The 12,373-nt window shown below is 33.5% G+C and overlaps 1 protein-coding gene across 1 annotated transcript in view; it reads right to left on the bottom strand.

The window, feature by feature from the left end:
- Positions 1-12,373, bottom strand: part of VEGFC (vascular endothelial growth factor C) — a 77,511-nt gene that overhangs the window by 17,751 nt on the left and 47,387 nt on the right. Inside the window, exon 6 of the mRNA XM_008065577.2 lies at positions 4,011-4,162. Within this exon, the coding sequence (XP_008063768.2) occupies positions 4,011-4,162 (152 nt within the window). The remainder of the gene's footprint in view (positions 1-4,010; positions 4,163-12,373) is intronic.

Below are 12,373 nucleotides of genomic sequence, written 5' to 3' on the forward strand. Positions count from 1 at the left end.
TTCCAAGTAGCTGGAACTACAGGTGTGCCCAGCTAATTTTTTATTTATTGTAGAGATGAGGTCTCGCCAACTTGCCCAGGCGGGTCTTGAACCCGCGGGCTCAGGCAATTCACTCACCTCAGCCTCCCAAAGGCACGGGATTACAGGTTGAGCCACCAAGCCTGGCTGAAATTTTGATATTACAATGGTTTTTGGCCTTCTGGAATCCAGGAAAATCTTATGCATTAGTATTTAAGTTCTGTTGGGTTTTATTGGTTGTTACATGCGCAGCAGTAGCATTAAAACACAGCCCAAGCTAAGAGCTACGGAACTATGGTGAACAGAAGTCTATGACTGGATGACTGGAGGACTTTCTCTTGACTGACCGCATGATTTCAAAGTCATATAGAGAGAGGTACTTAAGTGTTCCCATTGGCTGCTGTTGGTTGCCTTGTGGATAATGCTTTTGCTTGGTCCTTGGTGTTTTGTATATGACTTGAGTTTTGAGGATTATATGAAAATATATTTTATTATTAATTTTATATGTTATTTAGGCTATCATGATGTTAAATTCTGAGAAGAAAAAAAGTTGACAATATCTAAACTAATACCTATTACCTGTATAAAAAATGTTTTCTCATATCAAAGTTATCTATAATTTTTTAAAAAATTATTATTTTTAGAATTATTTTACTTTTGTTGAAAAAATAATGACTAGGAATGTTTAAAAAGTTATATTTGTAGTATCACATATTCATATCAATTACTACTTTGCATATGTAATGCGATATTCTACAATTTATATAAGTAAATGAATTAATTTGTTTCTCAGCAATTACAAAGTTATAACTGTATATATTAAGTTATATTGTAAAATTATGTTATGAAGTTATGTTAGCTGTTTCTAGACCTACAATATAAATTTAACTCTTAATTTTATTTTGTTATGCTAAACTTACACTGAATTAAAAAAGTAAACTTTAGACTTCCTTTTTAGGTATAAAGCACAGTTATATACAGTATAAAGAGAGATACAGAATATTTGTGGTATTAAAATTTCATAGAGGGAGAGAGTGGGAAAAAATAATAAGGAGAAATATTTTTAAATGGCATTTTCAGTTTATGCTTATACTTCCTATGACTACATGTAAAGTTATACACTTATTTAAAACTCTACATAGCATATATACCTATGCAATATATACAATATACTTATATGTGTGTGTATACATATGCCACACACATACTGGTTTGGAATATAAATGCATTTCTTATTGTAGATAATAATTATAAAGAAAAACCTGAAACAAAACAAAACAAAACAGAGACAAGGAGATGAATCAGACATGGATCTTAATGGTAATAATAAATCTGTCCTTTAATGACTATCTCCTAGATGTCAGACATTTTGCTAAGCACACTGCATAAGCATTCAGTATTTTATTCAATCTTCTTTAGGTGCTTACAGTTTATATATAAAAAACACAGTTTATTTTATGTCTCTGAGATTCTCTGATACATAAAATACCTACCTGATCATAAATAGCAAATTAGTGGCAGACCTGAATTCAAATTCAAATCTGGCTAACTCTAAGGTCTAACTCTTTTTCCTTTAACTTCCCATCTCTTCTCAACCTCAAAAAGTGTGTAGGATAGTAGTTATAAAAATATATAATGATGAAAACATCAGTAAACATAACCAATGCTATGAAATAGCTCTAGACAAATTATTTTATTGAACAAGCATTCGTGTACATTGGTTGGCCCACAGCTTTGGAGTGTGATTTGCTGCTTCACACGTAAATAAGGCAAACGCTACTGTTGAATTCGTGATGATTAGTGTTAGGGTTAAGTGAGACAATCTACAAAAAGGGCTGAGAGTGCAGTAACAGCTCAATTATTTTTAAGTTTTATTAGCTGGATATTATGAAGGCCGTAAACCTACCTGAACTCTCACAATCTCATTATACACGAACATTTACAGACCCTGATAAAGCCATGCAAGGACAAAGTAAATCCAGTTATTGCTATGGGGATTCAAGATGCAAAGGTGGCGGTGGTATTTGGATGAAACAAATGCAGGAGAAAGACCTTCACCTGAACTCTGAGAAATGGCTGGGCTTTGAAAGGTAGAAAAGAAAGAGAACTTATTTCAAGCCAGGGCCAGAAAAGAAACAAGATACAGAGCAGGAAACGAGTTTGATGTTCAGGGAATCAGACTTTCTGGAACATAGACTTGGTGAATAATGGAAGACAAAACGAGAGATGAGGGCTGACACTAGAATAAGATGGTGAGGAATTTGTGCTCAATTCTCTGAGCAGATGAAAGTGATGGCTGTTTCTGGTCAGATGACCGAAATGATGCCTTTTAAAGCTTAGTCGTGACACTAAACCAAAGTGGGAGAAAGACTTGACGCTCGAAAACTAGTAATAACATCACTGTGTTAAATTAGACATACATGCAAAATGAGGTAGATGAAGGTGTCAGTGATGAAAATGAAATAAAAGTTTAGGCTGGAACAGATATTTTCCCCTTCCCCAAAACAGTCAATTGTGTTTGGATGGAATATAGGAAGAAAAAGTAATTAATGACTACTATGTGATTTCAAGGTCTCAAAGAATATGAGAAAACTGGGCTATGAATAATGCAGAAATAAATAAAGGGATTTAATACAGCTTTGGCTATGTACTTATATGCATGTAATTATGCTAGATATAAGATAGGTTCAGATGAAATACTAGAAGTCAAAAATATGGTCAGGTCTTCAAATGTAATTTTGAAAACCATGAGCATGGCGATAATGGCCAAAGCTCTCAGAATGACTATGTAGCTAAGGGAAACAAGGCTGACAAAGGTGATCAGATTTTTTAGGATTGCAGGAATGAAATACCACATACGATATCCTCTTTAGTTCAGGTGACAGGGGTCTCTGCTTGTATCTGCATTAATTTATTCACAGATGTCTGAAAGATCTTTTCTTTCTCATGTCAAGGAGGAAAAACCTCTGTCTCTCAAATTTGACTATCCTCCAGTTTTTCCTAAGTGTCCCTGAACAGATAAGGTTTTCTTATCTGCTATACTATGTATAAGAAGTATGAAGACATTCAGTGGGGAAGATCACTATTAGCATGTTACATTTATTATCCATTCTTCTAAAATACAAGGTTGTCTTTATAATTTTTTTGTAATATATATGTTTGTCCATCAATTTATTTATGCTTTTGTTACAAATGTTGGAATTAGGTAAGTTTTATTCATATGCACCGTATATCCTAAAGAACAGAGAGTTGCATACCTATTTTGGGCGGAAAGTTTCTAGGTTTCTAATGGCAATGCATATTGATTCATATATTGATTAATTAGGAATCATTCATAGGGTCTGGTCAAGATGTTGCCTATCCTAGATGAGCAAATGAAGTACATGCTGCCATTTGCCAAAATAAGAAATAGATGGAAGGAAACTTGATTAACAAATGAATCTGAATCTTAATTTGATATTAAGAGAAAATAATTTCAAGTAATTAAGCACTGTTTCAATATTCAATCTTTGCTGAAATGAGAAATATGGAGAGATATATGTATCTGTATGTATTTTTATTTTGAGATTGAAGAAAGGCAATTGAAGGCTACAGATGTAAAATTACTTATATGCATTTACTTTTTGTTTTGGACTAAAACTTTAACAAGGCTTAAATGTTTTGAGGTTTAGCATCATTTATGAGTTACCATACCTGATTTCACAGATGTTAATTTAGGCTCCCTTACTGATATTTATGAACATTGATGGAATGTGTGTTATTCCATAGAAATATTTCTTTTTTATTGCAAACTACTTTGCCCAAAAAATGGGCTTCCTTGTTTCAGATAAATTTATTTTCATAGCACACTAAAAAAAGTTTGTCTTTGTTTTGTATTTGATGCAAAGTTTTTTATAGTGAATTTCACAAAACTTCTTTTAATAAACTGTTTACTTGAAAATAATTTTTTATTAGTAGAGGATGCAGAAAAAATAGATTTAATTCATACTCACTGTGGTAGTGTTGCTGGCAGGGAACGTCTAATAATTGAATGAACTTGTCTGTAAACATCCAGTTTAGACATGCATCGGCAGGAAGTGTGATTGGCAAAACTGATTGTTACTGGTTTAGGGCCTTGAGAGAGAGGCACTGTAATTTCAAACAACTACAAAGAAGGGACAAAAAGAAGAAAAAATTATATAGATGCTGTAAAGCACTTTTATGGTAAATGTTGGAGTCCAAGAAAGAGTGAGATTAACTCTTTATAATTAAGTAGTGCTGCATAACAAATGCAGGAAACTATTGTTTCTTATCATTACAAAGTAAAATCTATTTTTATCCTAATCAGTATCTTTTATCAGAATAACAAATAGTCCATATGCTTATCTTATGTCACTAGTTATGAAGCATATAAGAATTATGATAACCAACTAATGATTACAGAGCAGAGATGTGGTAGACCAATGTGTTCAAAAAAAAGAACTGTTTCAGGGACCTAGATTATTTGATATCAAAGTGCAAAGTTTTCCAGGGATTTTAAAAGTGGCACAGAAATAAACATCTTTGTGATTTAAGAATAAAGCTATTGGTCACACAACCCAGAAATGCCTGTTTACGTCCTATTTTAGGTAAACGGAATATATAGACATAAATTACAAAGATATAAAATAAATTTCCACTTCAAATTAAATTTATTTCTCAATGTACATTTTTACATTTCTCAGATCTCTTATGAATTTACTTTGCTTAAAATAAAATAAACATATTCATTATTTAATGGATAAAGCTGTGTTTCTGCTATCTTGACAATGGCATTATGAAAATAATGAGCTTAGGGGCTGGCTCAGTGGCTCGTGTCTGTAGTCCCAGCACTTTGAGAGGCTGTGGTAGGAGAATGCTTGAGTTCAGGAGTTCCAGATCGGCCTGGGTACCATAGAATGACCTTGTCTTTACAAAAAAAATTAAAAACTTAGCCAGGCATGGTGGTGCTTGCCTGTAGTCCCAGCTATTCAGGAGGCCGAGGTGGAGGGCTACCTGAGCCCAGAAGGCTGAGACTGCGATAAGCTGAGATTGTACCACTGCGCTCCAGCCTGAATGACAGAGTGAGTCTGACTCAAAATAAAAGTAAAAATAAAAAGGAGAAGAAGAAAATAATGAACTTAAAATAAGGTAAAGCATTTTACATTATTCTGGATTACAGTCAAAATGTAGTTTAAAGTCTTATTCCAAATACCTTATTTAAGAAGAAATTCACTTGCTCTCTTCCTTTAAAAAAAAAATTAAGATTATATGCATGAATAAATTAATGATTAAATAAAACAAAGTGGATTTAAATTCTTAAGGTTTTTAAGTTCTAAATTATTACTAGCAAAACAAATGGTAAAAATAAACTCCTGCTCTCTAACTGCTTGAATAAGGTCAGTTTGTAGTCACTTAACTACAGTAGAGCCATGTATTTTTTTGTATCTTTATGGCAATCTGAGTGGTGCTGAAAAAAATAAATGGCATACTTCAGAACCTTGTGACATGGCTCCTTGCTGAAATTTCATGCCATCAGTTGAAGAACATTGAAAGTATTTAGGGAATATAATTATTTGACAATTTTGTCCACACCAACAGGAAGACTTTTTAATGTAATTTGAACAATAAAATACAGTTATATCTCAATTATAAAACCTCATTTTCTTCATTTGAAATGTATCCATTACATATTCATGTAAAATTCAGCTAGTTTTCTTAGCTTTATTTTCATAAACTTTAGAAGAAATGGGCACAGGTTACAACCAGACGGTGTACTCTTATTAGCTTCCCTACTTATAAGTTGTATGTATTTGGAAAAATTATTTAACTTCTCCAAGTCACAGTTTTCTTTAATAATCAGTTAACTGAGGATCAACATTTGACTCACTACTTCTTGAGTTAAGAAGATTACATAAACTAATGTATATGAATGTGACACATATATGATTATATATATAGTTTGCTGTACAGATGTTCACTATATCATTTGCATAAATCCTTCAGGTTCTAGCTAGGTATTCTCCAGAACACTGCCTGTTCTGCTTAGATAACCTCAAGGTATGATATCAGCATATGCCAGTATTATGAGTTGATTAGTTTCTTCTCTAAAAAGACATTTGTTTATACAGTTTGAATAAAACCTTTTAGTAGGTGAAATGTTGCAATGGCAGAAATCTTTTGCACTAGGTATACCTATTTTAAAAGAGATAATTCTACAGTGTTAACATAGCTATAATTTTTTTCTCTCTTAGGCTATCTGTGGACCTTACATTAAAAATCAGCACTACGCAAGACACAAGGTGGTTTAGAAAATAAATAACTTTAATACATTTATAAATTATTTATTTATTTATTTATTTTTGAGTTGGAGTCTCACTCGGTTGCCCAGACTGGAGTGCGGTGGCCGGGAGCAGCCACTGCAGCCTCGACCTGCTGGGCTCCAGCGATCCTTCCGCCTCAGCCTTCCGAGTAGCTGGAACTACAGGCACGTGCTACCACGCCCGGCTGATTTTTTGATTTATTGTAGAGATGAGGTCTCGCTGCCCAGGCGGGTCTCGAACCTGTGGGCTCAAGCAGTTCACTCACCTCAGCCTCCCAAAGGCGTGGGATTACAGGCTGAGCCACCGAGCCCGGCTATAAATTACTTATTTAACTCATATTTATATAACATACAATTTGCCCGATTAAACTCTGTAATAGAGTAAATAGTAGGAAGTGTATAGGTCAGCAGACAAAAGCTCAAGAATTTATGTCTAGTAGGCAGTTATACATATGTGTCTAGTGCTTAGGAGAGTTATTTAAAAGTCAGGAACATTTAAGTTGTAACTGAAGTCTTGGTTATTGATGCGATGACTTGGTGAGAGCATTCGGAATTAAGAGAAAATGTCCAATAATAGAAACCTGGGGGATAGGAACATTTAAGGGAGTTGGAAGAGGCAGATGAACTACGAATATGTCTAGGAAGAAGTACAGCATGACAATGGAGGATCAGGAGGTGATACCCTTAAGCCGAGGGCCACCAAAGAACAAGAGGAAGCTTCAAAGAGGTGTGTGCGGTCACAGGGCCCAAAGTCTCCAGGACAGTAAATGCAAGAAGAATTGAACAGAGAAGGATGGCACCGGAAGTGGCCGATGGCTGTGGCAAGGCAGAAGCTGAAGGAGAGGTGCAGTGGTGGGAATAGAGGGACAAGAAGGGGTGCCTCATGTGGCTATAGGGAGAGGGCTCCAGTGTCTAAGGTCACCAAGAACAACTTTGCTTACACAGTGCTTGTATTCACTGCAGAATCTGGCATTGTCTCAAGTGACACAGGGCAAGGCAGAGCCCAATAGAGAAGGCAAGGCACTATGAGAGAGAACTAACAGCTCTTGGGGAAGAGTTGATGTTTTCCCATCTCTAACCCTTGGCATCCTCATTCTTGTTCCCAAAGATGGCTGCCCCTCCAGATCCACCCTGGGCCTGTTTTCCAAAGGGGAGGCAGATCACCATGAGCAACATCAGTGATCATGGCTAGACATCCATTCCAGGGGTGGATAATGTCTACCATTATGACTGCCCATAGATAACAAGTGTGCATTCAGGAATGGCGGCTTTGAAGAATGTTCTGGGAAGATGGAGAATGGTTAACTAACTGCCATGAAGAAAGCATCTTCCTGAAAAATGTATGCTTGGATCGATGCTTTCAAAGGCTGGAAGGAACTTGTGTTGGTGAATATACCAACTAAAATGATAAAGAGACAGGGAAAGAGGCACTAAAACCAAATCGCTGTTTAGAGAACTGTCTTTTCTGTATGTTGGAGACTTTTATAAGCATTAAAAAGACAGTGCAGTTTGAGAGAAAAATTTACTTGTAGCTTGACTAGCTAAATAAAGACAAAGGAAATCTTAATCACTGATAGGGCATGTCTCTTATTTGTCTCTAAGTAGGCAACTGGCAGGCTGAATTAAGTTAATTTGATCAAAAGAAATAAATCGGCTGAAAAATTAAAGTGAAAAACTTTTTTTCTCTTGAAGCATATCCTCTACCCCCAAAGTTTGATCTGAGGTTTTGTTTCCTTAATTCTCTATTTGACAAGCTCAGTGAGGAAAATTTTTAAGGATGATGTTTTTGACCAATGTTAGGAAGATTCTTGATAATTCAGTTTTATTTATCTATCAACTGTAGAAAAATTTGGAACATCTACTTAGAGTGTGCTATATGTGTATATTAATACATGCAGTACCTATGCTATCTCTTGTTATACACTGAAGAAGCCTCAAGTTTTATATTTCTTTTTGTACTGGTCTTATGTGTATGTATTGATTGACATATTTTTTTTCATTTAAAATGATCAAATGACGTTTCTACTGCCTAGTAAATTCCATTTTCTTGTTTACAGACCAATTTGTGATTTTTGTATACTATATTTAGCCCCTGCTGCAAAGACTGTCCACAAGCCTATTTTCCTAATTAGATAGCTTAGAAAAATTCAAACTTTTTTGAACTGAAAAATTATTAATAATTAGATGTGCATTATAAACTCACATGTCCCTCTTGAAAAATAAATACATATAGTTTTCAAATAACTGGCAATTTCCCTACTCTACCCAAGATGCAAGAATAACCAAGAGCTTAGTCTTACAAACAGAGAGAAATTATTTATAGTCATGGACATGCAATTTACTACTTCTGTGACTTGGAAAATTTTTCATAAGCCAGCATTTTATTGTCTATAAAACAGAGTTAATAACGGTGGTGAGTTCATAGTAATATTGTTTGGATCCTCTTCCTCTTCCGCCTCTTCTTTGTTATCATCACCATCATTATCATTATCAGCAACCAAGATTGAGTCAAATCTCTGTTAAAAAAAAGTTCCGGAAACTGCCAGGAGGAGAGCGGGAAGCAGGATTGGCAGTAGCGGGAATCTGCCTGGGGAAGGAGGTAGGGTACACCTCATCAACAAGGGTCCCCGCATAATGAACATTTGTATACCTAACCCTGAATTGTACCACACATCTTTAAAATAAAAAAAAATTAAAAGAAAGAAATTCTAGGTTTTTAAATTTCTGTTAAAAATCTATTCTTTCAATAAGTATTTATTGGGTACCTATATAATGCCATACTCTTTACTAGAATCTAGAGATAACAGTCATCAATAATGACTCTTTCTATCATATTCCGTGATCTATCACGTGCTTTACTACGTGCACAATAGTATTGTATTCTATATGTAAGTTTATGTAGTGCAAAATTTGTATTGTGTTCAGTATTAGCTAAAAATTCCATCTATATGTTTACTTAGTAAATAATTGATAATGTACTTAAACTATAATATAATTGATTTTAATATAATATTTTAAAAATGACAATCTCCTAAAATAATTTTAATGCAATAAGGTGAATTGTTCCTGAAAAATTCACAATATTTAACTTATGTCTAACTTAGGATATAAGGAATAATAATAAAATTCTTTATGGAGACTGATGTTATATACTTTTACATAAGCATATACTATCAGTATATTCCTATTAAAGTATTGCTAGTTTTAGAGACAATAAAAAGGACTTACATAAAAAAGAAATTTAAGCATGGCTGGAAATTGAAAAAAAAATCTGATTGTGTATTCTGTAAAACTGTAATAAACAAGAGGAAATGGCAAGTGTTTCCAACTGAGAGGTTCCCAGTTGAAATCTACTGGCATTCTTTAATAAGAATATTTAATAGTCAATTCTCGCCAACAAGAATGGACAGCAAATAAAGCCACATTTTGAAACAATAGCTTGTTTACACCAGCATAGCAACAGTTGTAAAGCAACAGTTCCTATTTCTACTTATCTTGCAGGGTATTCAAGACCAAGGTGAGGAACTTCCTTACTGAGAAGATTTGGGGTTATAATTTAGTACTAAATTCTAAAAGAATGTTTGTGTGGACACAAATATGGCATAAAAAATGCTATCCTTTAAAACAATTTTATACTTAAAATATAAACAGCTTCTCCTCATATCTTAGGATCTCAGTACCATATTTAATTTAAACATAAATATTCTAAATTGGGTTCATTAATTATAGAAATAATGGTATAGAACTTAATTAAGTGTAGAACTAAAATAAGTCCCTGGAGAATATGATTAACATTTGTAAAATCAGATGGAAAAATTATACATTTAATCCCTACACAACATTTAAATAAATAATCCCTAAAAATGGAAAAAAGGTGAAAACTGAGAGCTCAGTGTCAGCAATTCGACTTAGTATTCCAATTACATGACCAGTTATCAAGGGTCTATGGAACTTATATTGGGTCTATGGAAAAGCAGATAACGTACGAGATTTACATCTGGAGCTGAATTAATTTTAACATTGTTATACAATATGTAAAATGTAAGCACAATACTATCATAAAAATTAAAATCTGAATTCAGGAGTTTAAGTAATATTGAATAAAATCTGTGAATAACAGTTACTTGAGTTAGAAAAAAATGGTATTTTTCACAGATGCATTAATTATGTCCTTAAGGAAAATACTATTCTTAAGGAAACTTCTGATAACTGGTATTGGTGTGAATTCTTATTCCACATCAGGATAAAACCTGATTCCAGTAACTGTGGTTGCCAAATATTAATTTGCTAAAGATACAATACAAATCACGTTCCACTTGCTGAACATATGAATGTAATAAATTAATCTTCCAGACTGCTGCATCATTCTGTTTAATTAATGGAAGAAATATCTATGACTGAAGTGCAAGATAATACCTCTAAGTTTCTTTACACAGCTGAATATTTTACTTAGGTTTAAATATTTTTTTGCTGTAAAATGTTAAGACACATTCAGTTTAAATCAAATATAATCTGGAATGCCTTTGCTAATACTTATGCTTATATCATTTCCTTATAAGATAATGCAAAAAGAAATAATTGTTTCTTTTTAAGATGGTAAACAGAATTTAAATAATTCTATTTCTTCATATCAGAATTAGTTTATGGAGACCTAACTCCAGACTAAACTGACTTTAGTCTGGCACTAATGAACACAGCAAATAACCTCTAATTTCTTGAGTTTTTTTTTAACTCACTCCTATCTTCAATATATACAAGGTAAATACTAAAATTCCAATGTTTTAATCCCAATGTGTGCCTCGAAAATAGATGACTTTCTTCTGCTTCTACTTTCATCATCAAATAATTTACTTTCTGCAAAATTCATTTTCTGCATTTTGGTTGTATCTCTTAAATACACATCTTCTCATAAGAAAATATACTTAAAGTGTACGTTTACGAATGAGGTCAAAAAGATATCCTATCTACACTTAACGTTTCAAAGTCACTTAGATACTTATGTGGAGGTCTCTGAAGCAGTTGTTATCGATTAGCTCACTTTGGAATGCTCAGTGCAGATGGTTTTACTTTTCAGCTAATGGCTGGCTTCCTCACACATTCTGATAACCTGTCCTTCATTGAGCCCCATAAGAAACATTTCTGTGAAGTTTCTGTGAAAAAAAACATGGGTTTAACATTGCTTACAATACATTGTCCTTACAATTTATATGATTTCAATTGATGACTTTGCTAAAAATTGTGTCTGGAATGCTAGCAAAACAAAAGCTCTTTTTTTTGCCTTCAGAAAATAAAATATAGTAGTAACTTCCTTTTATGTTTGAAAGAAATCATCACACACTCCCATTATACTGCACTGATAATATGACCAATTGAATAAACTCAGGAAAAGGTGTTACTTAAGTTCAAGCTTTTACAACTTGCAGTATTAATAACATTGAAGGAATGCTGCATTACTGTCTTCAAGAGTTTTATATCTTGCCCTCCGTTGGTTTGTAAAACTCCTGGAGATGCAGCTCCATAAAACTTACTTCTCTTTCACAATACATGCCTAAGTATGCTTTAACACACAGTGTGAAGCACAGTATAACAGGTATGCAATACGTACTTGCTTAAATTAAAATTATTCTTTTTATTATGAATAAAAATATAAGTGGATTCATTGGGTAAGAGAAGGGCATGATATTACAAAATCAAAGACAGAAATGGAAGGGACAGTCATTGATAAATGTTGGCTTTCCTTTGGAATTGGCCTTTATCTTCTATGTATTAACAATCACAGCAGGCCTTCCAATAACATTTATCCATATGATGCTTTCTCCCAAATCTTTTTCTAGACTCAATCATTTCTCTAGAGTTTCAGAATTATATGTCATATTACCTAAACATCATTCGGATTCTTTAAAACCAGCATATTAAAACTCTATCTTTGATCCAAAATTTGTTTCCTTTTAAGCTTTCATTTTATTCAGTGTCAAATGTTTATCATGTGTCTATTGTGCTATGCCTTGGTGTAAAAAGTGAACACAATCTTTGCTT

This window comes from Carlito syrichta, unplaced genomic scaffold, assembly GCF_000164805.1.
Source record: "Carlito syrichta isolate Samal-C Ts95f unplaced genomic scaffold, Tarsius_syrichta-2.0.1 Scaffold103424, whole genome shotgun sequence".
Lineage (NCBI taxonomy): Eukaryota > Metazoa > Chordata > Mammalia > Primates > Tarsiidae > Carlito > Carlito syrichta.